The sequence below is a fragment of the Lutzomyia longipalpis genome, chromosome 2, assembly GCF_024334085.1.
Source record: "Lutzomyia longipalpis isolate SR_M1_2022 chromosome 2, ASM2433408v1".
Classification (NCBI taxonomy): Eukaryota; Metazoa; Arthropoda; class Insecta; order Diptera; family Psychodidae; genus Lutzomyia; species Lutzomyia longipalpis.
In genome coordinates, this window is record NC_074708.1 from 37,114,582 (window position 1) to 37,135,585 (window position 21,004).

Below are 21,004 nucleotides of genomic sequence, written 5' to 3' on the forward strand. Positions count from 1 at the left end.
TGAGAAACGAATTTAAATGAACGCATCACTCGGGAGTTGAAAGAAAAATTACCATTTGTGTTATTCTCATGTCTTGTTTACAAGCCAAAAAAAAAAAGAAGAAGATTGAGTAATTTTTAATTTCCACCAATTTGGGGAACTTCTTTTCACTTTTGTGTGTGTCCTTCTAATGACAAATGCTTCGTGTTTCAACCCCTTCTTCTTGTCGTCAATTACCATCGTATTTTGCTTTGGAGAGTAAAGAAGCGAAGAAAAACTTGCCGGAGCTGTTTCCGGGCTTAATTACTCTCCGTCTTCCTTCGGGGTGCTCCATCTTACTCCTTGTTAATCAAAATCATGTTATACCTTCCACGGATAGATGTGAAAGTCAACCCCATTTTGGACGTGGCGAAATGATAAATCACATGCAAATTGCCACAACCAAACACATACTATATACGCATAAAAGTCTTCAATTTATATGCTCGCATGTCACGAAATGCATTGCAACTGATTGATGAGGTATTGCGCAAGAAAAAAAGGATATTCTGAATGCATTGAAAAAATCCCCGAAAGGGATTCGTGAGAATTCTCAGGAGGAACATCAAACAATGCACAACGCATTTCAACTCTCATACTTGACCTCAGAGATCGTTATGCAAATTTGTAATTGCTAATTTGCTGGATGAGATCATTTGGAAGAAGGCAATGCTCGATTCTTACAAGGGGTCAAATTGCCAGGCTAAGCTGTTAAAACGGTTCATTGAAGTGGGTTTAATTAGTGAACAATCTCACGTATTTATGTTCATTTATGCTCAATGCTGAGATGCCATTGAAGAACATCTTGTAGTAATTTTTTTTTGGATATCATTCAAAGTATTCTCGAAAAGGAAAACAATTCTTTGATAAATATTTTGCAAAATCATTTTTAACAGAATATTTATTCCAAAAGAAGAATCAATTTATTTTTCTCTGAGTGTAGTTGCCTACACAATTAAGTCTCATTCAATTCAAAATATTTAACATTGAGCTATATATTATTTTTTTCCTCACAATTCTCCTATTCTTCCACGACAAATTTCCTCGTCAACAAAACACGTTTTATTCTTCCGTGGAAGTTCATGAAATGTGACCCCCTCTAATTGAGATTTACACCTACAACGGCCACAAACTTCCACATATATATTTTCTTGTCGTTTAGTGTTCGCATCGGAGCACATCGCAATTGGACGTATGTATAAGATTTTTTTAAGGTGCACACAAATACTGAGATTTTCATTTCCAAGACATTGAGGGAGCGAATTTATGTCTGACCTAACATAAATTGACCTCCGCCCCCGTACATACATATATATATAGGTATGCATTAGAGAGCAGGGAACGTGCTATTTGTGCAAAAGAAGGGAAGTTAAGAGCCATATAGTATAGCATTAATTAAGGGACCTCACGTGCTTGACTCGATGCCACGGTGGTTGAAGCCAATAATTGATGCAACACACACTCGCATATATATTTTGTTATTTTTTTCCGCAAAGGTAATGTAAGTTTATAGGTAGGTAGGTGGATGTAATTGTCCTTTCGTGTGTGAGGTAATTTTGTCAACAAGGGTGGCAACATTCGAGCACAAAATTGCTGAATTACAGAAAGAACAACGCTGCTAGTTGTCTGGCTGAGCACACGCCAAAGAGGCTAAGAAAGTGATTTTTCTTGTTAGAAAAAGTTACTTTATGGATACTTTTAATGAAAAAAGAACTTTGAGTTCTTCCCTATTAGTGGGAAAAGGTGTTTGTTCTAGGAAAGATTCTCAATTTACTCTAAACTAATAATTAAAAAAAAGCCTTTTTATTCCTATTTAAAAAATAATGCAAACCCGATTTTTTCACGCTCATAATCACATTAAACTAAATTTAAATTTCAATAATTTGTCTCTTAAACCGAAACTGACTTGAAAATCCTTCTATGAAAGAGCAAGAATCCTCACCAAAAAAAAGGGATCATAACATAAAAAATTCATGAGGAATCAGAGCAATAAATAAAACCCTCCCCTGATCAAAAAAAAACTCAGCCTTTACTATCTTTCTGCACAAAGATGCGTTAAATTGCGAAATATTTGCATAAATTTGTGTACACAGGAACGTGTTAATGTGTCCACATTCATGTCCTCGGCAATAGTATTACCCGAAAAAAAAAAAAGGAATGGGTCTTATATGGGTGATAAATGAAAATCTGGTTCACATTCATCTATTGCGCGTAACAATATATATTATAGTTTTATAATTCGATATGGTTTAGCCCCCTTTCGAAAACATCCTCGCGCATCCATAATTTGCGCATCTTTCAGCCAACAATATTAATTTCAATTTTATTTGCGGCTATTATTGTGGACAATGAATGGACACTGGAAGGATATCTATGTCCACTCTTTTTTTTTTCATCCAGCTCATGTGAGTTTTATATCGTATTTTTCGGGGTTGAACTCTTTCTCATTGGGTAATTTGAAGGACCCTTTCGTCCTTGTTAGGGGCTCTTTAAATCTCCTTCGCATCAGACAATAATCAACGCAGGACGACACAAACCGGGAGGATTGCACGGCGTAAAAAAGGACGAATGAACTCAATTTGCATATTTGAAAGAGATTCCTCGAGTGCCAAATTGTTTCACTGTGTTTCGCGCAGTGGGGTACCTACCATTAGATCAAGAACCAAGAAGGATGCTCAGGGGTGGGCAACTTTTATACCAAAAAGGGCGCGATGTCCTTCTTAAATAGAATTTTTCTTACATGAGAGAAGAGCAATGATATATTTAATTTATTTCATTAATTTCTTGATATTTTGGTGACTTTAAAAGGAAGAATTTTAAAAGAAAAATTTTGAAATTTTTCAATAAATCTTTCGATAAGAATTCCAGCAAATTTTTCATTTTCTTTTCAAAAAGATATTTTATATTTTGCCCTAAATCTTTGGCAATACTGTGTAGGTCCTAGAAGGCCCCTGGATAGTCGCCATGAGCCTCTGTGTCTTGGTCTTTTTCGCATTTTGCCCCTTGAAAGCATGCCTATATTGCTAATTTTTTCCCCTCCTCATATCGACATTGTTATTGTCCATTGTTGGCCTTCCTTCAGAGGCAGATCCACACACAATACCTTCTTCTCCCAGAGACTGGTTTTTTGATACATCTTGTCCTCTCTTCCATATATGTATTCTCACATAATACATAAAATTGCATAAATATCACTCATTTCTGCAAGACTTGCAATTCGTGAATTGAGAGACATTTTTCAGGGTGGGATTCCAATGGGACATTTCCGAGAATTGACCCTCTTCCTTCCACTCTCTCGTGGCGCCCGTTTTGGTCACTACTTCAGGACGTAAAGGACGTGCTACCCTGTACAGTACATATTTTTCATTTCTTGATATTGATACCTCGCTACAGGACATTCTGTCAACTTTTATGTTCATTTGAACATGCGAGGTATCCTTTTGTTAAAGACCTCCTCTTAAATCTCTCTCTCGTCCCGTTTTCCCTTCTCCTGGCATTCTTCTTCACTCTGCCATCTTACATACGTAGCGTACAATTTATGCGCGGGCCTTGTACATTTGCAGAAAATTTATTAAAACGACCATCTTCCGCTTTTTGCCGTCTCTTCAACTTTCGCTCCGACAAAACACTCGTCATTTATGACTGTATATTTTTCATAAATTGCCGTGGAACAATAAATTTTATATTTTACATTTTACCAACTTCTTTTGCATCATCAACATTTGGTCATAGATAGACTTGAGTGAGAGAGGAAAAAGGAAAAGAATTTCTTTCATTGTATTGTTTCATTTCCTCATGAGCAGAGTTCATTTGCAATTTTTTTTCTTTTAATTTCATTTAAACTAAACACGTTTTAGTGCTAAAATAGAGACGCTGTACAGTGCAAATCATACCCAATTTCACCTTTCTAACGTAAAAACAACTCAATCTCTTCACCTTCCTCATTTACCACAAGAAAGGTAGAGAAGAAGTAAAATAATAATAAAAAAAGCTCGTGGGCGTTGATGTTGGTTTCTTCGGGGGATTTGCACACAGATATATATAAAATGGGAAAAGGAAAAACCATTTGGCAGCTATGAGTGACGAAAACAACCAAAATGTGACCCCTTCACGCACACACAAGGTCTTTTTTACGAGAGGTACGTACTATTGGTTACGCAAGGGACCATTTGATGCGGAACATAAAAATTATTAGTGACGGTCAGCTGATTTTGCACATCAAAACACCCCATGTTCCCATTATAGAGTAAGATACCTACCTATATTACATAGGTACGACGACAGATGATCGCTTTGCCAACATCATGTTCTGGAGCATAAGAAAAATCACTCAAGAACACCACAGTTGGTGGGGAAACATCAACGCGTGTTGCCAGAATTAAACATACAAGTTGTAATTACCAAAGCGATAGGAATCAGCCAAAACATTTGGACATAATATTTTGCTAATAAGCGTGGGCGGTTGGGTGATTTTATTAATCATTTGTGTATACTTTGGTGAGAAGTAGCTGAATCATTCATTTTTCAATTGCAAATTAAATTTTGATTTTTTTTCTCTCATGCTGAAACTTGTCAATGAGGAGTTATTAAATTTGAAATTAATTTCGGCAGTATATCAAAGAAAAAAACCAGGATGTTATTCAAATTTTGTGACGATCATTTTTTTGTGATCTCTGGATCTTAATAAATTTTTTTGTGCACAAGATTCAGCCATTAGTTGATGAGAGAACGCCTATTAATGGAATTTTCTTTGTGATTCAAGATGGAGACGCCTGGTACTACCAGGCGCCTCCATAAAATTACAAAATTTGCAAAACGAGTTTTTATTTATTTTCTGCTCATTAATTTGGCATTTAATTAATGGGAAAATGGTCAAGTAATTGCATTGACCTGGAAATTGAGATGGAGACGCCTGGTGCTACTCGGCGCCTCCATTTTCACTCAAAATAAACCCAAAATCTTAACCAAATTACAAAATTTTCATCAACCTCTGTGAAACAATGAATTTTTAAAAGTTTTTTCCTCTTTTCGAAAGTCTCAACAACAAAAATCTTCACCCAAAAAATATTACACAACCTTTTAGCCCACAAACATTAAAAAAATATGAAAATCCACCGTGCATGACTCTTCATTTTGCATTTTTCATTAACACAAAATTTATTAAAAGTAAACATTTGCTGCACTTTCTATTTTTTTTTTCAAATGTTCATTTATGAAAGATTATAGCCTAGAGCTCTTATATAGATGAAGGACTTTGCTTTTATTACTTACACACCCCCTCTATTTGACGAAAAATGATTAATAACTCGGAGCGTTGTCGCATAAATCAATCTTCATATAATATTTCAAAAGTTAATACGAGAAATGTTTCGGAATTTCTATTAATTTATGAATAATTCGTTTATCAATTATATTGAGAGCATCGAAAGAAAATTAATGAAAGTAATGAAATGAATATTTAATAAATACTTATTGGAAGAAAAATTCGGGCTTAAGGCCAATTGGATGGATTAAGGGCAAGAAGATTAAAAACGATGCTCTAGATTTTTTTTTTTTCAAAATAATTTCCTACAAGAGAAATAAATATCATCCCTGTACTTATGGCTCTATATATGAGGAAAATTCGAGGACATGAAGTTGGCATTATCCTTTCGTGCAGAAACTTTTTGGCACGCATCCAAAAACTCCCACAGATAGAGCACAACAAAACCAAATATTGCCTCTTTCTTTTATCGATAAAAACCGGAGAAAAGTGTTTGACGTCAAGTGAATTGCAAGATGTTGTCCATAGAAAGGAGGTTTTCGTGCACAAAATCTGAGGGCATTTGCAATAAAAAATAGAAAATCTCTTAAGTAAAAAAAAATATTCTGCACGTTTTTGCATTTTCAATGTTTGTGTAAAATGTACTTTTCACCTAAAAAACCGCAATGAAAGTTCAGCTGGAAAGCTTTTTACTCTAAAATATTCTCACCCTGTCCGAAATTTATGTTCTGTGGCTGTGTAGAGAGGGATTTATTAATTCACTGCATCATTCATTCTTACCATTCTTGCACACATTGTACAAAGCATAATTTTGAATTCATGTTGATTTCACACAGACAATTCACATACAAATAATATAGTAGTTTTGTATTCCACATTGGTATTTGCAACAAAGCTTTTTGGGGCTACCCATTTTCCGATTTTCATATGTATTCAAGCAGTGAGAGAGAGGAAGTGATTTTGGTGACACAATTTCTCAATTATAATCCTATTGTGTTTTCGGGGCAGAATTTGTTACCATTCTGGGGCAGAATTTGGTTACACATATTTGGTAATGGTGTTTACTTAACAGTGAATGAGACGTTTATGTGGAATTGTAAATTTTGTAATACACCCAAAAGTGTCAATTACAATTCGATATTATCGTAACACTGTTAAGGAGTGAACTCTCTCTGAGACATTTCCGGTAATTGCTTCGACACACACAAAATTTTATGTATGCGTATGAGGAGAAGACACGAGCTCCATAAGGGGGTATTCACTTGACCCTTTTACTCCATTGTAAATGTTTTGCAATGCAAATTTGATGCACCTGTGAGCTTTATGGCTATTTTACTAACTTATTAATTCATATTTTACGTTTATTCTTTACTAAAATATTTTTTATTTAAAAAAAATAAAGAATTCAGAATGAAAACAAGAAAGATGACGTCATTTATTGTATTTTTGAGTAAATCTTTACTGGTCTTCCACAGCTGTGTGCTTCAGTTAAATCTATCAAGTATCTTTTAGAAGCCGGCAGAAATGGGTTAATGATGAAAAGACTTTACAAATTTTTAACGCAAATTACTCTTGTTTACGCTTTTTAGCACTTGGAGGATTGAAGTTTCTAACCTCAAAAGTTTGAGCTTCATTTTCTCTCATGAAAAAATATTTTTCGAAGTTTTTTTTCGACGATCTTGAAGTAATTAAACTTCCCTATACACAGATTATGTAAAATTTATCACAAAATGTTAAATAAATTTTGATTCTGTGGCAATCGGAAAAAAGACGAATTGACCACTTTGGCCAGCAGCAAAATCCTCCAAGTGTTAATGAATATTTCGAGCTTTAGTTCAGAATGATTTTTCTTATAAAATGCTCAATTTTAAAATAAAAATCATTCAAACATTTAGTACAAAGTGAGTAAATGCATTAAAAAACGATACAAAAAGTATGGTGAAACACCCTAATGGTCTTGTCGTGTGTATCATCTTGTGGTTGGAGGTAGGAGAGTGTGAGAGATAGGAGAACACCAGAAATGGTCACGGCGGCTCTATTTTGGGTCATTGCTCCTCCATTGCTTCGGTTAAACCATACACAAAAATATCTATCTACCTTTAGTACACACATTGTTGGGCTCATAAGCATTTTAACTCATTCTATTCATTGTTTCCCTCCGTATCTCAATATCAATATCTTTTTCTCTCTACTCGAAAGTCTCTCCTTCTCCGCGGCGTGTTATTCACCCGCAAGAAGTATTTGAATTTATCGACTTCTGGGGGCTCTATGGGAGTGGGGGGCGCTTCATACCATCTGTGGCAAAGATATGAAAGTCCTCAACAATCGGTGGGAAAATTTATCTTTCTCACTCTCGATTTCTCTGCCAATTGTTATCATCAAAACTGAACACTAAAGTGCAATTAAGATGCAATTTTCAGTGAGATGAATGGCGTTGCTCCCTTCCGAAAATTTCTCACATAAATCGAAAAGTTTTTTTTGCTATATATTAAGATGATTAATATGCATACCAGACTTTCGCTTTTCACGTTCAGACGCCACCAAGGATTTTGTCCTCTTCACACGTAGGGACCTCCGACGGATTGATCGAAGAAAAGTTTCGGGCATTCGGGAGAAGCGTGGAGTGGCTTCCGGGGCCTTCCTTTCGGGAAGGAAGAAGTTCTTCACAGCCAACATCTTAAATGTGGTTTTTTGCTTTATGTGAACACAGCGCGCACACAAGAAGAGAGGAAATTTATTCAACAAGTCACAACACCAACAAGAACTTTATCATGCCCCAAAAGAGATTAAATACAAAACTCGAGTTATTTCTTCTCCCTTTGAGCACTGTTGTGCACAAACATCGTCTAAAGTGTATAAACTCGTGATAAGATAGTCATCGAGAAAGTGTTGATTGTCCAACCACACGATTTTCCAGGGACCGGGGTTTTTTTTTATTTAGCGGTTCTAAGCTTAGGTCGTCTGTTGTGTTGATGATTCCTTCACAGAGTGATGACAATATTATGTATTTTTAGATAATTGCACACACTAAACTTCGCAGAATTTCTTCACAGCAATTTTCTTTTTTTTTACCGCACTTTCGCTTTCGGCGCGAAGAAAGAGGAAATCCGCAAAAAAAAATCGAGACTTCTCTGAATCAGATGATTAAATCACAACGTGTGAGAGTCTCTTTAACACTTTAGCATAAAAAAAATCCACGTCTTTTCAGTGTGGGTGGGTGGGTTGATGTTTCACGCTGAATTTCCCAAATCACCCATCATCGACTGATGCGATGGATAAATCAGAGCATTGATTTCACCACCAGAGAGAGGAGAGTTCCAATCCAAATCAATTGCACCCACGAAATGTCCATCAGTCGCTGTGTATTCCCGCCATCGACGAAAGCGGTTCTTCACTGACTGACTGTCGTAACACAACTGCCGGAGCTTCGCGCGCGCGGTACCCCGGAGAGGTTCCCAACATGCTGCACAAGAAAATCCAAACCAAGTGGTTACCGCACAATCTCTCTCTCACTCTCACCTTCTGGTATACGGTCTTTTAGCTGCCGTGCCTGCCTTAGTCCTCGACGACGAAGAGCCCAAACATACTCATTTTCTTGGCAGCATATCATGGCGCAGTACATGCGGCTTTTCCACTCAATGCCAAAACTCCTCGTCTTATGCTTGAGCATGAAACTTTTCGAAACTTTCGGATGCAGTTAAGCATCTTTACAGTACATAACTAGGAGAGATTGATTGCTAACGAGGAAGTGTTCTCATAAATCTTCAAGAAAGTGCTGCCGCGAGAAAACTTATTAATATAAATTCCTTTTTGGGTGAATGTATAAAGTTCAAAAGAGGAACTTTATAATAATTTAAAATTATATATAAATTCCAAATTATATATAATGAGCTTTGTGAGGAAATGCATTTCTGCTTGTTTAATTCATTCCTTTGATGTAATTTTGATGGCTTTGCTTACTTCAGAGGGAATTTTCATTTTGAACTGATTTTTTTGGATTGTCAGTGGAAATTTTTAATTTATTAAAGACTGAACTTTTTTCATCTGTTTGAATTTAGTACTTTTAAGGCTAGAATTGAATTTTTTGAGGCTATAATTTAGTAACTTTCGAGGCTTGAATTAAATACTTTTAAGACTTGAATTAAATACTCTCGAGGCTTGAATTTGAATACTTTCGAGGCTTGAATTGAATACTGTCGAGGCTTGAATTAAATACTTTCGAGGCTTGAATTGAATACTTTCGAGGCTTGAACTGAATACTTTCGAGACTTGAATTGAATACTTTCAAGACTTGAATTGAATACTTTCGAGGCTTGAATTGAATACTTTCGAGGCTTGAATTGACTACTTTCAAGGCTTGAATTTAGTACTTTCAAGACTTGAATTGAATACTTTCGAGGCTTGAATTGAATACTTTCGAGGCTTGAATTTAGTACTTTCGAGGCTTGAGTTGAATACTTTCGAGGCTTGAATTGAATACTTTCGAGGCTTGAATTTAGTACATTTTATTATAGAATTTAGTAACTTTTAGGCTTGAATTGAATGTTTTTGAGACTAAAATTTAGTATTTTTGCTCCTTAACTCCTCAATTTAAACATTATCTTAATAAACGTTCAAAAAACGTTTTAGGTTCTAAAATCTCTCATTTCAAATGAAAGCAATGAAATTCATTTCATTTCATTTAAATTTTCAATGGTAAACTAAAACCCATATATACACAAGAACATTCTCAAAGCAATGGCAAAGCGCATGAATTACACATTGAATGCAGGAAGACATAGAATTAGCCGAAAAAAAGAGAAGAAAAGAAAAAGAATATTTCACCAAAAGGTATTCCACCGTTCAACTTCACCACACTCAAGTGAATTTTCATTCTATTTGTACAGTCTTATGAATTTTAAAATATATCCACGAAATTTCTGCCGACTCATACCAAATTGTAGGTAATATAAAGCTTTTGGTAAAATGTACTTGCAGCAGGAGGGCTTCAAAATGGATTAACTTTGGTAATACCATTCAGAACTTTTCCCCAGTAGTTTTGTCCTATTATTAGTTTTGGATTTTATTGGTAAAAATTCATTGCTCAGTACGCCAAAAACTTCCACCTACACGGCAATTAAAGAAGGAAAAAAAGAGAGAATGAAAAAAAAACTTTCGATAAAGGGCTAAACCACCTTCGTACGAAGCAAAACTCGTCTCTGTGGGGGGAATTTAATTAATTTGTGTATAGTTCTCGCTTCTGATTTTCTTATGCCATTCACGGTGACATAGTGATTGAATTCCCGTGGGAGGAAAAACTTTTGCGTGGCAAGTGGCAAAGCATTGATCCGTTTGCGCTGTACGCTTCATCAACGTCTCTGCTGTGCCAGACACACACCGTTGTGGCAGTACATTAGTCTTGAGACGTGCAACAAGGTGCAAGTGGGTTTAATCAACTTTTCTCCCTCTCTCGCGAATGGCACTGATTTAAAACTCTCAAAATACACAATCAATTAAAATTCGTGTCATGCCACTTTTATTTTCTGAGACACTTCTTTTTTTCTGTTAACCCTCTACATGGGCCATTGGCCATCAATTCCTGCTTCTTTTTTGTCTCTCTTTTGCTGCACCATCTGCAAACATTAAAGATTTATTTTGGAAAATCTCCAAGTATTCAATATTTTATTGCCTATCCACTGCGCAAATAAATCTCTCCTCATACACTGTCTCCAGAGGGCAAAAAAAAGACTTTCATTAAAGAGAAATTAAGTGTATTGTGTACATAAATGTTTGGGTTACATACGTGTATTTTAATCACACGAAGTGCCCTCGAAGGGTTAACCGCACTTGAAGATTCTCAAGAACCCTGCAGCATATAATAACCCCCCAAACCCACTTCACAAATAATAATAAAAGAAATTCAATATTCTTTCCTTTCTGTGTGTATGTCATTCCATTCTCAATATCATCGTCTTTTGATTGCGGAAGGAAATTAAAATGTAGTCAATGAAACATTTTTCGGGGGTTGTATTCATAAAAAAAAACTTCATTTCATACGTAGCACCAACAATGACTTTTTGGGTCCCATTCAGTTGGCAAAAAAGGATCACTTTTCCCATTTCTTGACTCCTCAACTGCCATCTCCTCTCAATGGAGTTCGTACAGGAAGAAAAGAAACTTTATTTCGTCATCTTGTGCGTCTTTTTTTGATATGGAGGCACACACAGAAGATCATTTTAATGTACAATTGTGCGGTTGGTGGTTTTATATGAGACGCACAGCATACAGTTTTTGGTTATTCAACAACATGTACGACAGTCACAAGTTCTCTAAGGAAGTGGATCCTTTTTCATGTTCTTTTTTTTCCTCATCTTCGGCCTTTTACCGTGAAATTCAATCCATTTTGGTTTTTTTAAACAAACGATGGCAAACAAAATGAATAGAAGGAAGTAAAGGCTAAAAAATTGTATATCATTTCTGCACGTGCAATTTTTTTCATTTAAATTTAACTATACCTTTTACCCTTTTTGCGACATTAAATGTATACAGAATTATAAGAGTTTTGTACTAAAATTGCTTGAAAAAAAATTAGTTCCAGACTGGACTCGAACTTAAGAAAAAATAGATAGGTATAGGGTAAAATTCACAAGTCAGACAGACTCGACAGACTTAAAATTCCTTAAGAAATATATAAGTTTTCTTATGACTCTTAAAGTTTTCTTATAACTCTTTAAGTTTTCTTAAGAATTTCTTAAGGTTTTATTGGATTTTTATTAAAATTCCTAAATAAAAAAATTCAGATTTTTAAGTTTTCTTAAAGGAAACTTACGAATTCTTAAGTAAATTGAGCGAAATGCATATTTTTATGATTTTTACGAACTTTGATGCCCGAATGTGATCATAAAAAAAACTTCGTAAAATTCGCTTTTTGCCCGATTCAGCCTGACCGTAGAAATCTTAAGTTTCCCTTGAGAAAGCTTAAAAAAATTTTAATTTTTCTTAGGAAATCTTTAGATTTTTCTTAATGAATCTTAAGTAATATGAAAAATTAGGATCTTCTTAAGAAAAATAAGAAACCCTTAAAAAAACTGAAGTCTTTTTTAAAAAATTTAAGTCTGTCTGACTAGTGAATTTCACCCATAACGTTGGCGTTTTAACTGATTGCACCAAAAACATGTTAAATTTTATAAGAATCATTTATATTTTTTAGACTTTTATTCAAGAATTTTATTGAATTACAAGAAACAATCTTCTCTCTTTAAGCTTCTGAACAACTTAAGAGAGGAGAGAGAGTTTTCGCTTTAACCCTTTCGCATTCTTTGGGACATATCTAGACTCAAGCGTGAAACATTTTAATTTTCCAAATACATACTTATAAACTTAATTATTTTTCAAAGTTAGAAAATGTATGGAATTCATGCAGTAGAGGCCGATTTAGACGTTTCTCCTGTTTCAAGGGCACATTTCTATGTTAAAGGGTTAACAGACATTTTATGTTAGGTTTTACATAGAACTTTAATACGATTTTAGCTGTGTTTCTTTCAGACACAGCTTTTTCGTTTTATTCTAAATTGGAAAATCCACATAGAACTTGCTCAATTCACATAGCAAAGAATTTAAATTCTTCTAGACAATTTTATGTTATGTACTCAGGTGAACTACATATTTACTGAATGTTTTGAGTTTGCATAAAAATCCACATGAAATGCGTACACATACATACATTTGATACTAAATAAACTCGTGGTTTCTCGCTTTAGCAGCGAAAGGTATAGAAAAAAACGCGAATAAACACAAGAAAGGTGATTGAAAAAAAAACTATCTATTTGAACACTTTATCGTCTCTTTGAATATTTATTTCTTATACTTCTCTCAAGTATTTTGTCTGTGTGCGCCAATCTATGCAAATATTTTGCACAATAATTCGCTTTTGAAGAACATTTTTGATGACTTTGCTGAAAAAGAAGGGGGTTTAGTTGAGAGTGAGAGGGTTTTTAGCAACAATGGTCTTGTTGTGCGAAATTGTGCGCCTTTGCATTTAATTCTATTTCAATTCATTAGGGAATTTTTAGATGGACATACGCTCATGAAATGACCTCATGCTGGGCTGGACATCATTAATGCTGATGTGGCATATTTCGGACAAAATAGAGAAGTCAATTTTGCCGGGAGTACAAATTGATTTACCCTGTTCAGGGATATTTTACCGTGTTCGCCTTGTGGGTGAACCCGAGAGGTCTGAGTAGTGTGTGTGCAAAAATTACAAGAGGGATTTTTGTCCTAAATTAATCACCCTCAACACCCCATAGAGGAGAGACTCCTCAATGGAACTGAACAATCAATCATTCGGTTGTGCGCCTAACTCCATCGGTGTTTGACTTTATGGTTTGCAATTAATGGATATAAAAATCCCTCCTGCTGACTTTTTCCAACACGTGCTTGCATGTGGCGAAAAATCTCCTATTTCACAGACACACCAGAAAATGTTATTTGTCAATGAAGGAAGAGACCAAAGAAGTGAGAGAGCGGTGAAATATGGCTTAATCATTGATCTTTTTTTGCACGTTTTTGCGTAATTCCATTTTCTCTGCATTTTTTTCGCAACTCTGCCATTTTTAAAGTTGCAATTTTCTTACCTCGTCTCATAGAGGTGAACAGACTCTAATGGAGGTTTTTTTTGTGTGCAAGGCTTGATTAAGAATTTTACTGCAAGCATAAGCATAAAAGAGTAAATGAGTGATGCAATTTATTTGTCAAAGCATTGTTATTAAAATAAATTCATGTAATTTCTTTTCTTTGCAAAAATTCTGTGTCAAATTGATTACAAAATTATCCAAAGATATATTTTATTTTTATTTTAATTCAATTTCTTTGCCATTTCCAGATGAGAAAATCTTCTAATGAAATTCTCATGATTTATGAAATTTTCTTCTTTGCTTTGTAAGAAAGGGGTAGAAGTTTGCATCACCCTTCGATTGACAAAAAAAGGGTTAATATGTGATTTTTATCTGTCGCTTATTCCAATCATGTGGAATTAATTGCATTTTCGATACTGGTGGGACACAATGCACAATTCCTTAAGTTGTAGGTACCCCAATGCCTCTCCTTTGCCTGCATCCTTTTGCGCCCTCGAAAGCAATCGAGTATGAAATTGTAACTCTTTCACTCTTGGACTAATTTGTAATTTATGCTTTTCTCGTGGTATAATTGCGACACGGGATATCTTTCATGATTAATTGATTGCAGCATAAAGATGGAGAGAAAGGAAGAAAGGGAGAGAGAAAGAGAAAGATTTTTGTTAAGTTTGTTTAAATGAAAATTAAAATATGTATAAAAAAAAGCAGAATTCTCTCTTTTTTCACACGTTTTATTTCCCCAAATTGCCGACGTTTTATTCAAGATAGAATTTTCCTTAGGGCCTATTTAAGAAACTTAAAAAGAAAAGAAAACCGTTTTTTTCTTAAAATTTCCAACAGTCCAGGAAAAGTCTAAATCTTTTACAATTATTTATAGACTCAGAAAGAGCTCCAAACAGTTTAGAAAGTTTTAATTTTCTTAAGGCAGCAAAGGATTAAAATTTACAGGATATGGAAAGAGAATTTAGTTGTAGCGTAGGCCAGAGCGTCCTAATCTCTGCAGGATTGAAGCATTCTGAAAAAAATCAGCAAAGAATTTTTCAGTTTTCTCCTAGCTTGAAAATTTCATGAAAATTACAACTTTTCCATTTCCCAGTGAAAATATTATATATCTCATTGCTATCTATGTGCCACAACTATATATAAAAATTAAACATATTCCAATATTGTGCGACAGATGCAATTTTACGTTCACTTTTTTTTACACCGCGTGACATTTTACTTCGCTGTGTTAAACTTCTTATCTTTTCACCATATAAACGGACGTTTTGTGACAGACAGTGTGGCTTTTTAGATGGGCAAAAATGGCACACAGCTCCGACTTTTCTGCATGCAATACCAACCAACCATGGCGTGTGCACTTTTACCCTCTCCGAAAAAAGGGTTAAAAAAGCAAAAATTACGTAATGCTATTTTTAGACGGAGAATTTATGGAAAATTGATGACATTTTTCCGGATAATTTCCCACCACAAGTCCCAGTGAGATCAATGCTATTTTTGTAATGGATTTTGCAGAAGCAAATTGAGTGCAAATTCACTTAAAAAAAAAGAAGGCTAAATATAGAATTTAAATTTAAAGGCTATTTAATTAATTTAATCAACCCCTGGGCAAGCAGATGCATGCATAATTTTCATTTAGGCTCCGCGCGTCAATTTTTCTGTGACGTCTGCCGCGTGCACTCATTTTTGCAATTTTTACACAATTACATCACAATGCAAAAATTCAATTACTATTCATAATTGCAATTGCATGTGTGCAAAAATTCCAATTGGTGAATGGGCAGTGAAAGAAGAAGCATATAAGTATAAAACGACCGGAGAAAAAGTCGTTTTATCTGTTACAAAAAGAAAGAAAAATAAAATAAAGGAAGCAAGAGGAGGGACGTCTTTTTAGATACTGGGTACCCATCAAGGAAGTCTGTTATTTAATGAAGAGGAAAACTTGCACAATATCCTTTGCATAATTTAAAGGAACAATGTGACAAACTCTGTAATTTGCAAGAGATTAGATGAAGGAGTTTTCTGTGCAGATTTCTCCATGAATGGGATGCTGAGTGTAGACGATATTTTGAGCTAGATGATTCGCTATCCCAGGGAGAGATCCTCTCCCGATTCTTTCTCACCACGTGAGATCATTTTCCATTGAAAACTTGAAAAATCAAACACACGAGTCCACAATTATATTAGTCAGAATTGTGTCAAAATGCGTGGGTGTTACACCAATTGTATATGACTTTCTGAATGAATTTTGAGTCGTATGATTTGCATACAGCATAGTATGAACGCTGCATATATTTATAGCTTTTCACGGCAATGACTCATCACGTCACGTTGCGCTCTTCCCCCAAAAATATGTATAAGCAAGTGCCTCTGTGGAAAATCGATAGTGCCCATTCAAGTTAGATAATAACCCTCATGTTGCTGCAACAAAAAAAGAAAATCGGGGGTTCCACCATACATACAAAAGTTCTGTGTTGAATGGGAGGGTGAAAAGTCACCCTCTCTATGCTAGATAGAAGACATTTTCCGAGGGATAGAATTTTAACGGCATCCCTGCACGCGTGAAATTAAATCCTAAACAACCCCATCTCGACTTTATTATCGGTCCACTGAGAATGCAGTGCAACCCCTCGCGCGTATATCGGCATGAAATCAGCGCCAGTGCAGGCGTACACATTATTGCTTCCATCATTTACCATTCTGCACGTGAAATGGGCCAAAATGAGGGTGGAACAACCCTCCGTGAGGGGTTTATCAATCACATGTGGTGGCTTCTCCGTCAAATACAATTGAATATTCAATTTTCCCGACACCTCTCACTCTCTTCCCTCACTCTGCCTGTCTCTCTAATGGATGCGCTTTGAAGCTCTCATGTTGACTATTTTGTTCAGAAAAGGTCTCACTTTGCATAGAAACCGATAAAATGTTACCATCCAGAGGATTTTCATGCTTCAGTCAATTATTTAGAGATTATTTTCTCAATAGATGGCATTGTAAGTGTTCGGAAAACTTATGAAATAAAATAATATTTGAATTTGGCGCGCACTCGAAGTGGTGAATTTGAGTGGTGAAAATATAGAATGTGGGGAAAAAAGGAACGATTTGGCGGAAAAAATGACAGATCGGATTTGGAAGTCAAGGTGAAAGGATGCAAACGTGCTTGCTCCGTAAAAAAGTTTTATTTATCGCATAAATGTTCGCGAAATTTACCAAATTATACGCGATAAATTACACTTTATTACGGAGTAATCACGTTTGCATCCGTTCACCTTGCCTTCCAAATCCGATCTATCATTTTGGCCGCCAAATCGTTCCTTTTTTCCCCACATTTTATATTCTCACCACTCAAATTCACCACTTCGAGTATGCGCCAAATTCAAATATTATTTTATTTCATAATTTTTTCGAATAGTAAGCATGTGATTTAGATGTGATAGAGCGGTAAATTCAATCTTTTTATTTTTTTAGATTAAAACTCCCAAATAGGCAATTCCACCCTCAATTTCCTGCACCCTCTGTAGCCTCTGGGTGGAATGTGAAGCTCTTTATTGATTAAAATGACATTTTGCAAAATGAATATTCCGTCACATGTTGCCATCCATGGAAGACATGCAAGATTAGGTGCGAGGGTGTCTAATTAGTTTTGCATCGAGCGCTATGGCTTCCACTTAAGTGCGCGCGTTCTCTTCCCTCTTCTCTGCTATCTCTCTCTGGGTGTTATAAAGTATATGGGCTATAATATCATAATTCAGGGTGTCATGGTACAAAAATTGCACACAAGGATAAGAGTCCTAGTGCTCTCCAAGATACAGCCCCCTTTTGTCCCTTATTCAATTGAAACCAACAATTATAAATCATGAGGAGAATTTTGAGGAAGGAGCTGTGCTGTCATAATTTCCAACAATGGCACAGCAGGAGTTGAGAAAAATTATTGGCTTCAGGGATCAAAGGACATTAAAAATATAAGAAGGATGCGGAGAATCATGCAAAATCACGATGAAAAGCGGATTAAATGTGAAATGTTTTTCACCCAGGAATTTCTCCATGATTCCTCGTTAATTGGTCTCATCTTTGCATTATTTTTTCCCTTTAATTTATTAACCCCCAATGCACATTTTGCTGCAATATGGAAGTTAGGGGTTGCCAGGATAAGCCCCCGGTCTGCAATATTTATTCCGTTGCCCATAAAATAAATAAACCATCTTTGAATGTTCCTTTTTTTCCATCAACTTCAACACCTTTTCCCTCATTATTGCCACCTTTTTTTTTTACTAAAGCGCCGAAAGTCTCTTTAATGCGCCAAACTTCTTGTTCCATTCCCATCTCTCAGTTAATCTCTCATGTGTCTGATATTGCAGGAAATCTCTTCATTATCCATGTGCAATCGCATGTAAAATGTAGTGTACCTTTTCTTCATGTTTATTCAGCACATTGTTGCCAAATGTGTAAACTTTAAACATTTATCTTGCATTCAAACACAGAATCTTTAGTGCTAATCCGCGGTTGTTGCAAAGGGAAGAACTTTTTACCATTTTTTTATTCATACTTTGAGACTGTGAGATAAAAGCTAAAGAATCCTTTTTGAGATTCGCGCAAAAAGATTCTTTTTCTTAAAAATATTCTTGTTTTTATAAGAAATTTTCCTTGGATTCTTTATCTTTTTTGAAGGAGCATCTGAGTTATTAGTTGCAGCAACATTGTAAGTCTCAAAAAGTATGTTTCTCATTGAATATTTGAGCACGAAGATGAGAGCTAAAATGAGAGCATCGCAGGACCTTCAATTTCCGTTCCTTTTGGGAATGTTCAAGGATATAAAATTGGTTCAGGGAGCGAAACACATGATTTTAATGATGCTCTTGCCTCACTGAATTTGGTGCAACATGGTGAATTCCCCTTTGCAATATGAAATGGAATTAGCTATAGAAAATCCGTTGGTATGGCACATGCTTTCGCAGGGATCCTTTTCTTCGTCAATGTGCCTTTACCCTCCTTGTTCCCATTGTATGTCTCTCCGTCGTCTTTTGAGTCCGCATGTCTCTTCCCCCCGCCTTGAGATTCAACCGAGTTTGTATTTTTTTTTGTAGGTCGCTTTTGCAGTGATTTCCAATGTGGATCGCGCAAATTTTCATCAAACAGAGGGTGCACGCAGACAAGCATGAAGATTTTTCGGTGGTGGCTGCAGCATGTAAGATTGAGGAGTGTTGGACAGACTTCTTTTCCAGGTATATGAGGTGAGATTTTTTTTTGGGAAATGGAGGGATTCAATCTTTGCACGATGAAGGTCCTTTTTGGCAAGAGTGAGAAGGATTCCGAAGGGACAATTCTTATGTACTTATACGGGCAAAATCTGCACATTGTTGCTACGAAAAGTGTCGTGCACATAGATTATGTATGTGCTACATAGTTTGATACACCCCAAAAAATTCATTGGAAGGTGAGACGGGGAGGGTACAAAATTCAATTTGCTTTATTTTGTCCTTCTTCCCCAATTCTCATGTTATTTGCTCTCCTTTCCTTAAGACTCTCTCAAAAAAAAATGAAACAGTTTTCTTATTTATGTAGTGTGCAGAAAAATGATGGATGTAAGGAGATTTTCAAATAGAAAAATCCTTTTTCCTCTAAATCTAGGAATATATCTGTGGGACACGCTCTGTTTCTTTGACAGAAATTACTTTAAAAATGAAACTTCTCTACCTTTGTTAATAATTTAACCCTCTGTAGGCCAAGGAGGAGGAGTTTACAGATCGATATTACTATTTTCTCCTAAGAATACATTTTTAATTTATTTAATACTTAACACTATCAATGCCTAAAAAGTAAAAACAGAGCTTGCTTGGAATATTCCTGGAAAATTGCTTTCTCGAAAATTCAATAAAAAACATTCTCTAAAAAATCACTAAAACTCCTTTAAAATTTAAAATTTTGTAGAAAAATAGACAAAAAAAACTTCTAAAAAATATCAAAACGCTATAAAACATCATTTAGTCGCATTAATTGATTTAATTTGCGAGAAAAAAAACCTTTTGGGTCGGTCAAGTACCCCCTAGCCAAGCGTGTGAGTGCTTCACTCTTAGCCGACAGAGGGTTAAAAAAATCCAATGCCAACAACTTTGCAGTCAAAATCTTGCTGTAATTTTTTTTTACTTCACCTCAACCTTAATTTTTTCCTTCCTCACATGCCTCAAATTAAACTTTTGTCCTGCATTTTCTTCCTTCAAAAGATTCACAACAGAAATAACAAACCGTGAAGGGAAGTCCTCGGAAGTATAGAGGCAACAAAAAAACCTCATATAATTTCCGATAAAATGTAGGAAAGAAGGAAGGAAAAAAGTCACCAAGGAAAATTAAGGACAAGAAAAAAGCAGTTGCATTTTTTCCACATTGCAGTGTCTCTTGTTCTTCTTCGTGACTTCGACCCAACCACACACAATCATCCCTTAATTTAATGTGATAGTGAATGGGTCATAAAGTATGATAAAATACGATGTTGCTACCGAGACAAACCCACCTCATTTCTATTTTAATTTACAAACTCGCATTTCAAGCAAATTGAAATATGTTTACATGATATTTCACTCTCAATATTTATTCGACATGCTTTTTTTTTTTCAAAGCAACAAGAGCACTTTGAACCCCGGGAAATGATGTGTTGTAGTATAGCCAGCCTAGCCCTTAGTCATTGAAAAATAATCAACAAACAATTTCCCATGATGGTGGGGAGGATTTACCTTTAATGATACGAGATATATGAATAATTAGTGGTCTTCCTCAGGTGTGTTAAATGGAACTTCTTCTTGTACCTTTAACGATACGGAACGATAAGAGATTAGTGACTGAATCTTCTTCTGTCTTGGGAGGCTTCTTTGTGTACCTGTGAATTATACAGCATGGATTAGTAAGATATCCTCCGGATTGAAGGCGCGACTTCGTTGTCCGGCTGTTCACAGGCCCAGTAGCACTTAAACACGTGGATTTTACTTTCTCTCAAATATCTCCTTTATTCACTACCCCAACTTCCCACAAATTCTCATATATATTTTTCACACTCTCCTTATTTATTTCCTCCACCTTTATTTACGAATTTCTTTACTTTTCTTAACAAATATTT

At 35.4% G+C, this 21,004-nt stretch overlaps 1 protein-coding gene across 2 annotated transcripts in view; it reads right to left on the reverse strand.

Moving 5' to 3' along the window:
• The window catches only part of LOC129790530 (centaurin-gamma-1A), a 59,053-nt gene that overhangs the window by 13,152 nt on the left and 24,897 nt on the right, over positions 1 to 21,004 (reverse strand). Inside the window, exon 1 of one of the 2 annotated variants that reach the window (XM_055828065.1) lies at positions 7,792 to 8,702. The exons of the other annotated variant lie outside the window; for it this stretch is intronic. Coding sequence (XP_055684040.1) covers positions 7,792 to 7,957 — 166 coding nt within the window. The 5' untranslated portion in view covers positions 7,958 to 8,702. Of the gene's footprint in view, positions 1 to 7,791; positions 8,703 to 21,004 lie in introns of those variants that run through there. 2 annotated transcript variants of the gene reach the window in all.